Genomic DNA, 16,915 nt, shown 5'->3' with positions numbered 1-16,915 from the left:
TCTGAAATAAGTTTGATATCGCGTTTAATCTTAATCCCATTCCCATTGGTGCTGTCTGTTTCGTTATAACATAAGCGGTTCACATCGTCGACTGATTGCCAAGGCTGCTCACTCCAAAATCATCCATTGCGATTCTCTCCTCAAAGTGGGTTATGAGTGGTCCTCATAACGAAGACCAACGGACAGCCGATTTACGTCGCAGTGTTTCTTAAAGTAGTCTACATAAGCGATACGATCGTAAAACTTACCTCGGGGCATGCAAATGACGTAATGAAGTTCAGAGAGGGAGGCTCACAACAAATGCAAGGTGACACTCCGGGGGTTTGGATGGAAGTGACAAACCGAACCGCATCCAGTTTCAAAGGCGCTCTTTCCCCTAAGTCCACTAATCAGTAAAACTGCAAACCGCGACGACGGTCGTCCGATTTGAACTTCCACACGGAGGAATCGATGCGATCACACCAGCGATAATCTCGGGCAGATCGACAGCGAAATGCTCCGTGTTTAGTGCGACACCTGGAGCTGCGATGGTCCCTCCCCGTTTCCATCCACTATTGTCTGCTCAGCAGAAAGTTGTGATGCGGAAAGTCTGGAGATGGAGGAGACTCGCGAGTGGGCCTTCTGCCGTCAGGTTCGGTCCAGTCGCGTTTTGATAGTTTCACCACTGTTTTGTTTCAAACATGTGTTGATAGTTTGGGATTAAGGAAGTTTATTCGCAATGCATTTGTAATTAGATTAGGAAGACGCAGCCTATTCGACATCTGTTCCAACTTTCCCCCGTTGGTATAGGTAGACCAGTTAATAAGCTACACGTAGCAATTACACGTGGCTGGATGCCAGTTTTTCTTATGTAATTATCTGTAATATACTCGTTTTACTTCAAAGAAAAACACAGTGTAGGTACTTTTACTGTGAAAAAGAAACCAATAATGCAAATACTTATTACTTAATAATTACTTAACCAATATTACTTAACCAATAATACAAATACTTGTAGAGATTAGTGACTTTAATGATAGTGCTCCGCGTTTTACTACTTCCCTGTGTGTTTAATTGAATTGATTTACATAAACCCCATTACTACATCGGGCATTTTCTTTCAAACAAAAAAAAAACGGGCTGTTGAAAACTCACAATTTTAACGGAAATGTAAATGAATATATAAATAAAGAAATGGCTCTTTTCCTGAGCTGACATATTGTACATTTCCAGCGTATCATGCTGCCCGGTTATTGAGGTGGAAGGTACAGTGTCTCCTCAGGACGTGCAGTAGAATTACAGCAGCGACCCGATACGTCTCAGGAGCGTCATTACCGGGCCGTCGCCAGTGGCCGTGACAGCTGTCGCCGCGGCTCCCGGAGCCGCGCGCCTCGCCCTGACATTAAACAATACTCTAGTATGAGCCATGTGTCTGAAACGGCATGCAACCTGACTCCGCGCTCTCCGGTTACCACACTGATACTTAATGCCACGGCGTCATTAACCCCCATCATCAGTCACCAAGCACACTGTGCAGGTCTAGCTGTAGTCATTAATCAACCCATCAGCACAATCATACGTCTGCATATCACATCCACCCGTTTATTGTAGGAGGTTTCCGTAATCATTTGTAAGAACTTAATTCTCTTTTTTTCTTGATCTAAACATGTGGGTCCCAAAACACAGCTCCAGAAATTATGACCGGTACCGTCAACTTACGATAGAGGGGGTGGAGTAGCTTCACAGGCCTGTGTTGGGATGTACTTGGGAGTGTGAACACGAGTAGATTGATGTTTTTTTTCCTGCTGGGGGGAGGGGTGGGTCTGAACTCTTTCACCCCCCCCCCCATCACCCACCCCTTCCCCACGAACAAACACAAAAGCACAGACGAATGTGCCTCTGGTCTGGGTACAGGAGGACCGAGATGAGGGTGAGGAGCTGGTGTCCAGAACACTGCAGACTGCTGCAGAGGAAGACGAGCTCTTATCTCAAATGTATTATAAATGTGTCCCACGGTTGTGCAACTGCTGATATTTGTTAACGTATCTCTGCTTACTCGCTAAGCATCTGTAGTTTAAGCACAATGTCAGGATTTTATCCATCGCGCTGTTCGTTCCACATTATACCAGTTAGCAGTTTCTCACACACTGTCACAGGAAAAAAAAGAGAAGACATTGTTCGCATTGGTCTCAAACGCCATGTAGTTCATCTTGCTGAATGATCTAATTTTTTCTGTAACCCCTTGTTTGGATGCTTGATATAAATAAAACTCAAAACTGCAGTTTGCTGTCCTCTAAAGCAATTTACTGTGAAGTTCTTTTTCTTTTCTTTTTTTTTTGGGGGGGGGGGGTCTGTCTGCTTTGACTTTAGGGTCTTTCTTATGGTGATGGGAGAATGGGGGAGGAATGGGGGAAGTGGTCTGAGAATACTCCGCCCTCAGGTCAAAGTTCAGGGGCTCCTGTGCCTATGTGTAACGTTTTCCTGTTCACCTCAGAGGCTTCAAGGTTCTCAGGACAGCAATAATGTTTAGACATTAGACTTCTTTGGGCTTACTTAAAATTTACCCCATCCCAACTCAAACATCATCGCCATGGTGAATCAAATCTCCCCCAAAGCTAAACAAAGTAACATTGAACATATCGTAGCTTTAATTTATTGATTTACTTTACAGCCCAATGTTCCTACTAATATTACATCAGTCCCTTAACCCTAAAAAAGATTAACACATTACACTTCAGAGACTAAAACAAAACCAGATGTTACACAGTATCATCTTCAATATTATAACCATTTTTCAGGATTGCTTGAACTCTTTGCCAAAAAAAAAAAATCATCTTGTTTTCCTCACATAAAGCACAGGTTGCGGCTTTAGCATCATAAATAGTTGCTAAAAGAGGTGGTTTCTAAATCACGTCGGCCTATGGGCGATCACCACAATCCCCCCTCCCTGTCGACTCAATCAGGCCCCTTATTCTGTGATGTCGACAGCCTAGTCTGGCCTGTTGCTGTGACAGCAGAAAGTTGGGAGTATCTCGTCATATGTGGTGGGGGAGGGGCCGGACCTCACGCTCTGCTCCCAGGACTAATCTACCCAGGCACACTAGACTAATCTACCCAGGCACACTAGACTTCAACCCTGGGAAATGGTGCAGAACAATCTTCTCTTGTTTCCGCAGCAGGGCTATAGGACAGATATGTTGGATGATTTGATATATCAGAACATATGATTTAAAAAAATCAGGTTTGTTCTGTTTTAAATTAAGAAATAGACCATAATGCAAACTAAAGCAATGTTACGTGGTGATAAATCTGTCAAAATAGCTGTCTAAACGATTAACGGCCTGTTTAAACAGTAGACCTGTGAAATATATCATGAGCTTAAATATGTTGTAATTACCATTTTACAGTTTCAGGGGTGTTCACGTAGACTGAAGATTCTTTGGAGGGTAGCATGAATGAGTCTGTGTATCTCTGACAGAACCCTCCCTCGATATCACATACTGCATTGTTTGTGTGCGTGTGTGTCCAGCCGTTGTAAACCACCTACATAACTGCCACAAAATCACTCAGAAATCTTCCTGCTGCATGTGCTTCTCTGTTGGCAATTACAGCAGAAATCGCATTTGTGCATCCCACACCATCCATCAGGACATACGTCCTTTCATCTAGCAGGGTCTCTTTGTACCTGTAATTAGTTTTGGGACAGGAGATAGACTTCATTAGAGCTACGTAAGAGGAATGCAGCAGGTCGTATTTCCTCGTTCTGTCTGCTCAGGAGCACCGTCTAATAGCCTTGCTTTCGTTAGGCCGCGCGAGGCACGTGAGCGCGCCGTGTTTAAATGTCATTACTCCCGAGCAGAAGCCGGGCTGGGCTTGGCCACAGGTTCGGGGAGGGCTTTCATGTTTGCTTCCCGCCGCACGGCTGCTGCCCCCCCCCCTCGGTCTCCGCTCCCCCGCTCTGAAGCCACCTGATGGATTCCTGCCTCTGCGCCTCTAGTATCTCGGGCTAGACAGGTGCCACATCTCTGCCTCCTCCCATGTATCTCCTGCATGTCAGGGTAGCCGCAGCAGCCTTCGGTGTTAATGAAGGTGTCTGTTGCACATCTGATGAAGACGGAACCCATGGCTCTCGTGACTGACCCGTGTAGTCGGCGTTAAATGAAGTGCGTTGTGCGCATGTGCATGTGCATGTGTGTGTGTGCGTGTGTGTGTGTGCATGTATGTGTTTGTGTGTGCATGTGTGTGTGTGATTGTGTGTGCAGGCTGCTCTTTAATAGTCTTAATGCTGCTTTCATTAAGCATAATCCAAGTCACCCCTCATGGAGACAGACGAGAAGGAGGAGGAGAGTGGAGAGAGGAGGGAAGGAGGGAGGGAGGGAGGGAGGGAGGGAGGGAGGGAGGGAGGCAGATGGTCCGGCTGGTGCGGAGTCTTGTTCTGCTGGAAATCCCTGAGTACTTAACCCATCCTCCACTAGGGAGAGATGTACCATGACAACAACCCCCACCCCACCCCCACCCCCGCTCCGTCACATCCCCACTGGTGCTACATGCAAACGGCAGCAGCCCCAGTGGCGAAGCGCAGGAGAAGAGCTGAGCTTGGCCTTCAACATCCTCTTCATGCACCTACCACTCACAGAACAGCATCTTGCACAGAGATGGATCTCCGAGCTGAGACACACGCAGCCTTTGTGCCTATATGTTCTTGCACGTGCACGGCGTGCACAAAGACAGCTACAGTGACGGGGGGAACCGATTGGTTGCAGCAATGAACAAGAGAAGTGCAATTTGTGCTGCTTGTAGGCTCAGTAAATAAGCCTCTCTCTGGTTTGTGGCGCTCTCTGCTCAACGGCGCTCTCTGCTGGTTCATATGAGGCTCTACATGACCAGGTCTGTCACTGGAGAGCTGGCGGCCAGCATGAAGCCTGCGATCACATGGTAGAGGGAAAAAAAGGTTCAAAATTGTTCTCACTGTATTTTTAGAACTGGTTAAAATAGTACTTCCATTAGTCTTGGTAGCACTTCACATTAAAATATACATGGTAACATAAAATATGTTAGCACGGAAACAGGGAAACAATAAAATTAGACCTTTTTGTGAGCGATGCATGCTTTCTCCTTACGCTGTAGCAGTACTTAAATCTGTGGCCTGTTACCGAGCAGGGTCACCGAAGAAGAACCTGCCTACATGTCTTTGGCTCTGATAGTCCCGAATCCGAATATATATAGTGGTGTAGAGGTCAGGTTGCCCTGCCTCTAACATGGTGGACATCCCATACTAAGAGCCCTGTCAGCTCCGACTAGCTGACCGCGTCTTTTCTCAGAAGCTGTGCAGGCACTGGACGCTAAATAAGTAATGTTGCCATAGTACGTGATGATGTCATGGGCAATCACGTAAACAATGAGTTTTTCCCGTTAGTCGTTTGCAGTCACGACATTATTAAGCAAAGGTGTAAAGTTGAAGTTCAGAACGATTGGATTTTTGTCCAATCACCTGGCTCTGCTAATTACATCAAACCAGCAGGTATAATTAATTAGTCAACCCGTCTGAGAGATGGCACAACGTTTATTTTGTAAACGTGAGGCTTTACAAATCTGGTGTCAGCGGCCTGTGCATAAGGTGTTACTTGTTTCATATACCCTGAGAAGGATGTATTTCTAACAAACAGCATATAGCTGGTCATTATTATGTTTATATGCTCAGTACAACACGTCGCACAAAATTCAATGACTTTAGTCATTTAGTGATAACTTCATATTTTCTATTGAACGTCCGTACGTAAACCAAATCTTTGAAAAAATGCTATAGCTGGTACTCTGAAAGACCACGAGAGGGCGCTCTCTCACAGCAATCATACCCGACTGACGCTCGTCGTTGGGTTTGTGTGACGCTACCTGTCTTCTTTAGGAACGTGTGTGCGTGTTATTGCACGGCAGCGTTTTCTGTCTCTTTTGAAGACGAGAGGAAGTCAATTTGTACAATCTGTGGGGTGTTTGGGAGCGTTCACAGCGTCTCTCACAGTAGCCGCCAAGCTTTTACGCATTGTACACGACGGTGCGCCTCATCTCTGAAAGAATAAAGAGTATAATTGTGTGGTAAAAAAATGCAACAGCTTTGTTTTTTTGCAGAACACAGGACGGATACATTTTAGGGCATTCTGCTACTATCTCCAAAATATATAGAAAAAATTTTATTTAGTAAAACAATGACTATGTTGCTGTGGGACTTTTTTAAAACCATATTTTGAAAATAAACACGAACCGCTAAAGCCATGTATATATGAATATATACAGCCATTCATTTTCAACATCATAACTTTTGTTTCCCCAAGGTAATATTTAGATTTCAAATAATTTTTTTAAATAATACTTTTCAGACTATCAGTCTCTATGACAAGTTAGAAATATCTAACTATGAAAAAAAGAAGACAAAATTGTAATGACAGTCTTTACACTGGACATGTTGACTTAAAGAAACAGCCCAGTTGTTCCTTTAGAAGCTCTTGGGGTTTCACTCACTTACCCAGGTGAGCTAAATTCAAACTTAGATGATCTCCAAGCTGCGTGTTGTGCTCACTGGCTGGTACATGGTTGGAACATTTTTGTAAACAGCAGAAATATGTAATAACACACACGTAACAAATATACATACATTAAAAAAATCTTTATTTGTTGTTACTTATTGGGCGATCGTTAAAAGTATTACACACTGTAATCTGGAAACTCGGCCATTTAAATATTCTCCGCCTTTAGCACCATTTTGGATATATCCAGCTCTGAAGGGGAGTGTAACTGCCATTTACTGTGTATTCAGCACTCAATCAGGAACAGCACACACAGAAATGGTCTACAAGACACAAAACATTAACACAGGACACATTATGAACAGTAGCGTATAGATCACGCGAGCTAAGTGAACCCTGCCTCTCTCTTCCGTATTCACCATCCCCAACGTCCGGCGTGCTCGTGTCCAACATCTACTTCCGTTTCCCATCCCACACCTTCAGTGCCGGCCTCAAGCCCTGACGTCCCACATGTCAGCCTCTCTTCTCTTTGGGATATATTATGCACTCATAATTAATCAATAATACATACTCGCACAATATTTCAGTAAATGTATCAAGCATTTACAAATGCACTTCTGCACACTTAGCGTCACACGTGGTTGTTCTAGGCCATTAAAATAAATGATGGTGGTTAGCGTTTCACTCCAACAGTGCAATCTAAGGGCAGTCATTCTAAATCTGGACTTTAAAGACTTCACTTTTAGTACCTATTGTAATTGTAAATGCAATTTCCCCTGTTTAATAATCAAATAGTGTTTCAAATATGATATCAGGTGTTATGAATATACAACACCAACTGTTAAAGTAAATAACCTTCAAAGAAGCTCAAAACACCACTCAACACCTTATATGCAGACATCTCAACATAGAAGGAACAAACTGTACATATCAAGACACTTTACAACTATGAAGACCATATAGATTTCCACAAATACGCTGGACTTACATAAAAGAAGAAACTCACAGTATTACACGGATTAGAGGTCACTACACATATGCTGAATAACACAGAAAAGGCAAATGCATTTCAAATATCATAACAGAAAGAACAGAAAGAGTAAAGCAGGGTGCTGACCGCTTTATTGGAGCAGCTGAACGCTTGTGGGGGGATGAACCTACACAGCAGTGCTTCTGAACGGGTCAGGATCAAATCAAACCTTCGACGGCCATCTCCGCTGCCGCTACAGATTCAAACTCAAGTGTCGGGGAGACCCGTGGTCACAGGCACTCCTGCAGACGCCCACGTGCTGCCCACTGAATGCCCTTTCGCGGGAAATCGCCGCGTGTTCGTATGAATGTACTAAACGCCCCTGCCGACGCGCTTCCTGCGAGTATCGGTCCAGATGAAATCCAATTTTTAGGCAATATTTTTTCTCTGCACTGCCACAATCTCGGAAGCGCATTATATGTGTTCAAAGAGCAGGAGAAGGAGTGAAAGGTAATGAAAAAGAAAATTGACGCACGAGCTAAAGAACCGTCACAAGTGTCGAAAGCACTTTGGCATGCACAGCGCTGCACGCGGCCCCCTTCGGAACCCCGCAGTCGCAGTTCGGATACCAGGATTGCGTCTGTCTAACGGGCGGAGGTGGCCGATGTTAGTCGGTTAAAGTCGTAGTGGCGTGTGAGTGTGTGGGGTGGGTGCACTCGTCTCCCTCGGTCCCCTTCTCCTCCTCCTTCTCTTCCTCCTCTCCCCGCTCCTCCACCCGGCTCTCTCTCGCGTCGGAGGCGGGCTCAGAAGATGGTGCTCCAGCGTTTGGGTGGAGAGCGAGATCGACTTTCTCCCTGTGAGCAGAAAGGAGCACAGGAGGGAGGGGAGAGGTCGTTATCGCGGCTCTCCGTACGGCCCAGAGCGCGCGGAATAGAAGACGCCGCGCGACTGGTCCTGGATCGCAGACGCCTCCTGCTAGCGGCGATAAGGCCCAGCGGCCAATCTCAAGGAAATGACATGTAGACTTTACTCTGATCACTCGCTTTGCTTGAGCGATGAGTGTAAGGTTCATTGGGGCTATCGCCGCGCCGTCGCGCGACATGACACGGGCACGTGCGCAGGTTTAGGTTTGCACGCGGAAAGATTGCCCTGTTAGGGGGAAGAAATGACCTCATTAGACACTGAGGTAGATCGAGATGATATCCAGGCCTGAATGTCATGATGCAACTTTGCTGGGTTTGCAAACTGAAAAAGAGACGTGGATTTATGAGCACAGAGATACAGCTGCCATATTGCACATGGTTTTAGTCGTGAGGGATATCTACATTTGTATATACAATCCAGTTCAAATGACCTTGAGACAGCTGACAAATTGATTTCATTATGTTGTTAATCATATACATGAATAGAAATATGAAAATGACATTCTGTAATCTGAAGACATTCCTACAAAAACTAAATGCTTCTTAATTCCCCTAAACCCACTGATTCTTATGTTTTTGTCTGAGTCTTGATGACAATTATGATAAAATGCGCTGCTTTCATAGCAAGCTTTCACCTTTCGATCACGTACGGACCTGTGTCCACAGCAATGTCAACACAACATTACCTTGCAACCTTTTCTGGTCTTTTGAGTGTAACAAACCTACTGCCTAGTAGCTACACCTCTTATAGAAGCACTGCAAAGAATCTCATGCTTCTGTCATGCTGAAACCAATTTTTAAGACTACTTAAAAAAAATCAATTGTAGTTGGCTAACTTAAGCTCACTTTTGTGGGAGGATGCTTCACATTTTAGGACTGTGCAGAGGGTAGTCTCTACATGACTGGACAGCTAGCATCTCAAAATTTGCTGTGTTGCTATGGTATCCTACTTTAATCGATTAGCTTTAGCTCAGATGAAGTGGTCTATTTACAGTACTGCAACAGGACAGCTTTACAGGAATCCAGCCAGAAGCACCAAAGCCAGAAAAAGTTCTGTGAAACGACAATAAAGATAAGTGAAACATTGCTCTGTTGTTCTCTGGTTCACACCATGTGGTCCTATTGCTCTGTTAGGGCATTCATGCATGGGCCAATCTGTTCCTCACCATTACTTTATGAGAACTTTAGGAGGTCATTATAAACAGCTTGCATGGGTGCAGATCGATGTGTATTATCACCCCATATAATATCTGTTGCTCAGTTGACTGATCCAGCTTTATTCCTGTGCTTTGCCTCAGGGCAGGGTCTGACCACGCGGCCACTGTGGGCTAGATGTTTCTGTGGTGCAGACCCCCATCAGCCCTGTAGCCTTACAGAGGTCACCTGTACCCCCACCAGCCCAGCACACACTCCCAGGACCCCACCGCAACCCTGTGTAGTGTTGAGAATAACACCCAGTCTGAACTGGTCCCAGGTTCAAAAGCTGGCAAGGGTCAAATGGGGTCGTGGGCAGCGGACATATTTACCATGGAAACTCATGGTATGCAGTCCTGTATCGTTTTGCATGCGACTATGAGATAGGTGTGTTTATTATAGTGCCCAGAGAGACTAGGTGAATTTATACGGATTATGAGCAATCAGGACTACAATGAATGAATCGTATAAAATGAGGGCAGGCTGAGTTTTATGTGTCTGAACAAATACGTTTTTTTCCTTTTAGTTCTTTTTTGTTTTTGTTTTTTTTTTTGTTTTTTTTTTCAGAGCAGGTGTCCCAGTTGTTTGTGGAGGATTTGAAGATGAGATAAGTAATGAAAATGTGAAGACAGCGAAGAACAAAACAGCCATGACGCACAAGTCGCTCCAGAGAGAGAGAAAGAGAGCGAGGGATAGAGAGAGTAACAAAGGAGAGGGCGTGATGAATAATGATCTGATAGACTAGGGTCATCGCAGGTGAGTGAGAGGACAGCAGGGGCAGGAGGCAGATGAGGACAGAGGGAATCATGGGATATGGGCTACACACAGTCAGGTAGAAACATTAAGCTGGGTGGTCATTTCATAGCTGTCCAGCCAATAGGATTAGTTCAGAGATTCAGGAGTTTGATAGTCTCGTTCAGGGGTACTGAATTCAGCTAAAGTGCCACAGTAGCTCACCAGGCTGAAGATTTTGGAGAGTGTATTCTGGTCCCTACGGCGTCTGTGGGGGGATCTGATGCTCTCTGAGCGACGTGGCGAAGATGAAGCCTGCAGAAAGATCTCACATCAACACGAGCAAAAGCAACAGGAGCTTCTGCGTGGCCGTTATCACTGCGTGTGAGTCACATCACGCTGTTCTGTAATAAAATAAGGCGCAGCACGATATTTCACAATTCCAGATAGTTAATAGTAGGTTACACCATGACTATGTACAACCAGTCTGTCAAACTGGATGAACAAGACATTCCCCAATATAACATTCTGCAATGTCCATAGTTTCCATAGTTGTACAACAAAACGTCACATTATATATTTTTAAATAAGTCATGGACATTACACTTTATTGTAAACTGATCTATGAAAATGTATGAATGTAAAATACATTATGAGACATGTATTATTATTTTATGTATGACAGTGGATGGGTATAAAAGAATTACAAGACAACATTATCAGCTCTTTCCTGCAATAAAATGCTTCAATACCATGCTAGACTCTAAGAGGTAGCATTAAAGGAACTAAGAAATTAAATAATATCTGGAGAGTCCCATCCCTAAAGAACCAGAGAAAGAAAGGTGATGCTCCTGAGTGTAGACACAGAGGGTATTGATATACGTAGGAAACATGGAGGACCAGGTTAAAGGAACCAAAAATATGGCACATGAGCAAAAGAGCACACTGGAATCTCTGCTGAGTTGGCATCTTCAACACTAATGTTCTTGTTCATCAAAGGAAAGCTAATGCGTCACATCTGCATAGATAGTTTCTGGATGGGAAATGATTCCCCGATTGCTTCATAATCAGTTATATAGTAATGAGAAATGCATATTCTTATTAAATAACCTTAATCCTGCTATTGTCTCTATAGCTTGGCACACAGACTCTCAGTGCCACATCGTTGATTTCATTAGGCAACGTAAACCTTTCAAGAAATACTGTAGACATAGATGATGCAAGATTAAGACAGAAGGGGGCGCTGGTGAGTGAATGACTCAGAGTCAGGGACATTGACATGAGAGAGAGAGAGAGAGAGAGAGAGAGAGAGAGAGAGAGAGAGAGAGAGAGAGAGAGAGAGAGAGAGAGAGAGAGAGAGAGAGAGAGGTGTCAGGTAGATTTATCAGACATTGAGCTCTGTGTCTAGGCCCCTGTAGGAGGAAAGTTCTTTACCGGCCTGGTGACCGAAAAGGCCGCGCTGCTTCAACATCACGGAGAAGCACAGAGTCGCTCTGGATGAAAGTGTCAGAAGACAAACTGACTTCAGTTCATACGCAGCATCTGGTTATCAAGGACGCTTCAGGCCATGCTGTAACTGGCCACGTCGGTCAAATGAGAGTTAAAATGACACCAGCAGCAGCACATAAAATCATCCCGTAATGTCGCACGGTGGTGTCAGGTCAGCACCTCAGCAGGTATGTTTGCTGTATTAAGGGTCATGGCAGGGTTATGATAGATGTTTTATAGTTAGGCATTACAGAAAACATAGAGGCCTGCCCTCTGACAACACTGATCAAAAAGACTCCTGACTGCTAGGAATTTGGAAACGAGAATCAGTATAATTAGTATAATTTCAGTATAAATTTGCACAGAGAATTTGCCGCTTGACAAATCGATCCGGATATCAGGATGACAATGCTGTTTGAAATTTACATTGCACCAGCGTCCGGATCCTGATAAGGGTTGAAAACGGGTATTTCTTTGGTAAAGATGATTGAATCTTCAGTGAGTAAGCTTAACCTAGTAAAGAACCCTGAAAATGATCTCATGTGTCAAGTTGACAAGCGCTCCAGAGGGACGTGGACAGGACAGTATATCTGCAACCGCTAATCAGTTATTACACAGGGAAGAGAGAGGACTGTTAAGGAGGAGGACAAATCTATTAGAATGGAGGAGAGAGGGGAGGAACGTGGCCTCCCAAAGGCATGCCGATGGTAATGATCGCGATCGCAAACACGGCTCAATTCAAACTCGTGTGACATACCAGACCCAAGAGTTCCCTCCACTGCACATGTAGAAGAAAGAAAGAAAGAAAGAAAGAAAAAATAAAGATAGATAGATAGAAAGAAACATGACATAGGGTAATCAAAATTCAGCAAAGTGAGTGGGGAAAAAAATCCCTTTTCTGTAATGCTGTGTGCATTATTGACAGGATCTCACAACTCTGAGGAGCCCCTGAACTGTGAGCTGTGAAGGCGTGGGATTTTAAATCAGTTGTGTGTATGTATGTGTGTGTGTGTGTGTGTGTGTGTGTGTGTGTGTGTGTGTGTGTGTGTGTGTGTGTGTGTGTGTGTGTGTGTGTGTGTTTAGTTTAGAATGTTTTTAGTTTACAAAATCTACAGTTCTTTTCTGAACCAGCTTTTCTTTTTGTGATCCCAGTAATAATAAATACTTCCAAAGGTGCTTCAAAAATAGGTACATGCAAAATGTATGTACAATTTTAGACTGCTAAAAAATTGCCTGTTAATGTCTCTGCCTCGAGCAGAATATCATGGAGTTTTTCCCACTAAAGTAGGGGTTCTTGACACGATGTGAGACCCTGCTTGGTGTGTCAGTGTAAATGAGATTTTGAAGAATACAATGTAATGGTAAACTGAGTTCTACAACTTTATTAATTCATAACCGCTGTATGCATTTGTAATATAAATATATGGCAAATACAAACATATAAGCATAACAAAGACATAATGACTGAAACTGAGACTTACCCTTGACTTGGGACGAGGAGAGGACACCTGTGGGTGGTAAAAACAAATGTGTAAAATCTTACATTTCATCACTACCCGTAAAAGCAGCCCATTTATCTAGACGTGTAACACACTTTCAGTAGTGGATGCAATCCAGATGAGCCACACCGGAGAATAGCGCGACCCCATTTATTTTAAAAAGGCGAGAGAATAGTGCTTACAGCTTCCTGTTGGCCTGCTCTCTTTTTCATTTTTCAATATGTAAATTTAGCTGCTCATGTATCTTTCTAACGAGCAATGCAACGGAGTGAGGACACCCGCCCCGCTGCAATTACGGTTTCCTGGAAAACCTTGCATCAAGCCGTACAGAAAAACGAGGGGAAAAGTGCTAAGTTTCCAACTCCAGGTCGTATCGAGTCATTTATTTCCGCAGAACTAATATTTGATTCACAGTTCAATTATTTAAATGCGGAACGTGCATTGTTTTCGTACAATTCATTACACTCGACTTAACTGCCTGCAAAACGTGCCAGAGGTTTTAAGCAGCGCCGCGACATCACTATGTCACTGGAGTATCAGTTTAATAAACTCATTCTTATGTCCAAAGTAACAAGGGTGATTTATCAAGGTGTGAACACTTATATCCGCACCACGCACATTATAAATCCATTATGTAAAGCATTTGCATGGCGAAGAGGTAAGTAGACTGTGTTGTCCTTTATTCTGATCGACAAAGCACGAGTGTCTAATATGTTCATACAAATGGGCCCAACAGCGTTGAACTGCGAGGCTTGGCCTCAAAATGGCCGCCAAGCTCAAGCGAGGATTTATCTAATGAACAAACGGATCTTGGTATAGATGGGAGTGACCGGAAATCAGGTGTGGTAGGTGTGGCGTCTCCATGGATAGCGCGTGCAGTCATGAATAACATAGCTTGCGCAGTGTGCGGGAAGAAGCCTCCTGAAAATCTGAAGTTAATTAAATCTAATCAAAAGCAAGCTGTGGAACACAAAAGCAGCCTCTTAACATTTAAATTAAAGACCCCCAAGAAGAAGCTTCCTCTGTGTTTTTTCGGTGTTTGCTCTCACACCAGGTGCGCATGATTCCATGGTCGTGAATGGCTAACGAATCTGTGGCCATTCATCCCATGGTGTAGCTGGTCATTTGTTTCAATATTTCATTTAACATGTAGGTTGATATAGTATCTATAGTGCATACATGCTATGTAAAATAGCATATAGGCTATTTAATATATATTACAAGCTATTTAATTCATTATCAGTTAACTAAGTGATTAATTAACCAATCTCGTGCAGCAGTTAATTCCCGCAGTGTATGTGTGTGTGTGTGTGTGTGTACTCACAAAGCTCCTGAAAAAATGCAGCACAGGGTTCACATCTCCGCGGCGTCTGGTAGAGGAATGCAGAGGTCTCTGGGGTGAGGAGGAGAGGTGACCTCGCAATGAACCCTAAAGAAAATAATTACACATAACCCAATGTAATAACGCCATAGACACTACAAGTGCAGCTCATACTGTTTACACAGCAACACAAGCTTTAAAAATATATAGTTTCACAATTTCCAATTCTCTAGATGCTACGTGTAACCTAAAAGATGGTTTGGCTTTTCCCTACAATTGATTACAAATGACCAATAATTTGCCACTGAAACCAATGACAGCATTTCAAAAGAAATTACAAAGCCTGTGCCCCCAGGAAAGGCATTGCACACTGCTACATTAAACAGCGTAGTCATGTCATTTTGAACTCTACATTGTCAAATGTTCAAACATTTATGCCTAGCTAGTGCATCACTTATTACAAGAAGCATTTCCAATATTCCCACTGACATAAGCATCAACTAAATATATTAGACTCATCAAGAGTCATTCTTATTAATGCTTTAATAAAGGCAAAGGCCATCACTTCTGTGCTGCAAACAACACTAAGATTGCCCCAGAGACTTTACTGCATTCTTTGTTTAAACTGACTCTGCACAGAAGCTCGCTCAGGTTTTGCCTGGGTGTGTCCGGCACCAGGCGCTAACAGGTACCAGGTGAGCAGATTCAATACATGGAATTATGTATAGTTTCTTCAAAAGAAGCAGAAAGCCAGTAAAAACATGTCATGCCCTGATGTAACCATCCTCTGAAAGCAACCTATAAACATATTTAAGTCCTGGTCCATAGCATAAACTTGAGGTCATGCAGCCCCAAAGTCTTAAGTGCTTACCTTGCCCCTTTTCTTCTTATCCCCTCCAAAAAACTTGCCAATCTGATCCAGGAGCCCTGGGGACTTCTTCCTGCGTCCCAGCCCAAAGGGGCTCTGTCCTGAGGTGCTTGCAGTGGCCATTCTAGGTGTTGGTCTTCTGAGCCCGGTTCAACAGTCTGGATGGGGTGTCCTTCTCAACGCGATCCGATCTCCACTCTGAGAGCTCCCCTGCCAAGCTCTCGGATGCTCTTCTGCGTCTCGGGGGAAGATGGGCGGGCCTTCGGAAGGCGTGGTCCCCCTCCTCCCTCCCCGATACCATCCCAGGAGATGAGGTGGGTCCGTAATAGCGTCAGTGGGCCTGGCACTGTGCCAGGCATTCTTTGGGGCCCCATGTACCCTCGGAGTCAGTCACTGCCCTGCTCACTCCTGAAGGGTTTGCTATTGTTCTCGTCCACATCTGCCTCGCCGTGGCCCGGCCACAACAAGGCCTGCCTATGAGAGGGCCGCGGTCCAATGCAAATCAGCCCTCAGCACAATCAAACTATTGTCACTGTGATTCGCATCCTTTGGACAAATAGTTTATGTTGAAATATGACGCGCATGAGCCTTATGTGATTTTACTGATGCGGAGTCACTCGTTAGACGGATTTTGAAAGTCAAAATAGCCGTCGCTTAGCAACTATGTGATAATTTTCCATCTTAGTTGATTTGGTCTTAAAATGTAAAACTAAATTAAGTGCTTAAGCCTGTTTTCGCAGGATTAAGGATAGGTTTATTCATCAAGACGTTACGTTCGCATGTTATGAAGACTTTCACCAATCAAAGCAAAAGTTTTGTTACTAAGGCATACTGGCATACTAATATATTTAGACAGTTAGCAATTTGTTGGTAAGGATTTTTGCCATCTAACAAAGGCCCCTGTAGCTAAAACTGCAGCCAAACACAAACAGCTTACATGTGTCTTCAGTTTCTCATCTTCACTCATTATGACTTTTACTATGACTTTTAACTGTAGCGGTGTTTGCCAGCCTCTTTCCTCTGCTCAAGCAGAAAAGGTAATGTTTATGTGAGTTGGTTATTAGGAGATTTATGAGATTTAAAGGGAGATTTTGAGCATTTCAAATAAAAGAAAGGCGTAGAAAGGTAGATACTTTAGTTGTCTTTCCACATGATCAGAAACACCAACCATCATCTTGGTTGCAGACTGCTAAATTGAGGTGATGCACTTGGTTGAACTAAGATAACATACCTGTACGTGGAAGAAGGCATCACTCTAATGATTGGCTGACAACTGTAAACACTGTGGAAAGTGAAGGTGAAAGCAGGTGTGTACGATGCACGGAGGTTTAAGCATGCCGTCGTTTAAGCAGACACCTGCCCTGCGTGTGATGGATTCACCGCTTCTTGTTTATTCAAAGCCATGTGGTCCGACCTTCCT

The 16,915-nt window shown here is 43.9% G+C and overlaps 2 protein-coding genes across 3 annotated transcripts in view; both read right to left on the bottom strand.

Annotated features, from left to right (window-relative positions):
* The window catches only part of znf516 (zinc finger protein 516), a 41,143-nt gene extending 40,542 nt beyond the window's left edge, over positions 1 to 601 (bottom strand). Inside the window, 1 exon segment of the mRNA XM_077009841.1 lies at positions 249 to 601. The gene's annotated coding sequence lies outside the window, so the exon portion shown is untranslated.
* A 6,024-nt stretch (positions 602 to 6,625) lies between these two features.
* On the bottom strand, positions 6,626 to 15,716 carry mbpa (myelin basic protein a). Of its 2 annotated transcripts, XM_077009838.1 has the most exons (6): positions 15,499 to 15,716; positions 14,631 to 14,735; positions 13,289 to 13,315; positions 12,565 to 12,585; positions 10,545 to 10,634; positions 6,626 to 8,324 (listed from the first exon to the last, which is right to left on the bottom strand). In XM_077009838.1, exons 1-6 carry the CDS (start codon positions 15,616 to 15,618, stop codon positions 8,274 to 8,276), a joined length of 414 nt encoding a protein of 137 aa, XP_076865953.1. In that variant the 5' UTR covers positions 15,619 to 15,716; the 3' UTR covers positions 6,626 to 8,273. The 2 variants fall into 2 exon arrangements, with proteins under 2 accessions (XP_076865953.1, XP_076865955.1); XM_077009840.1 differs by lacking the exon at positions 12,565 to 12,585.
* Between the last annotated feature and the right edge of the window lie 1,199 nt (positions 15,717 to 16,915).

This window comes from Brachyhypopomus gauderio, chromosome 6, assembly GCF_052324685.1.
Source record: "Brachyhypopomus gauderio isolate BG-103 chromosome 6, BGAUD_0.2, whole genome shotgun sequence".
Lineage (NCBI taxonomy): Eukaryota > Metazoa > Chordata > Actinopteri > Gymnotiformes > Hypopomidae > Brachyhypopomus > Brachyhypopomus gauderio.
The sequence above is the reverse complement of the archived record's forward strand: the minus strand, read 5'-3'. Positions and strand labels throughout refer to the sequence as shown.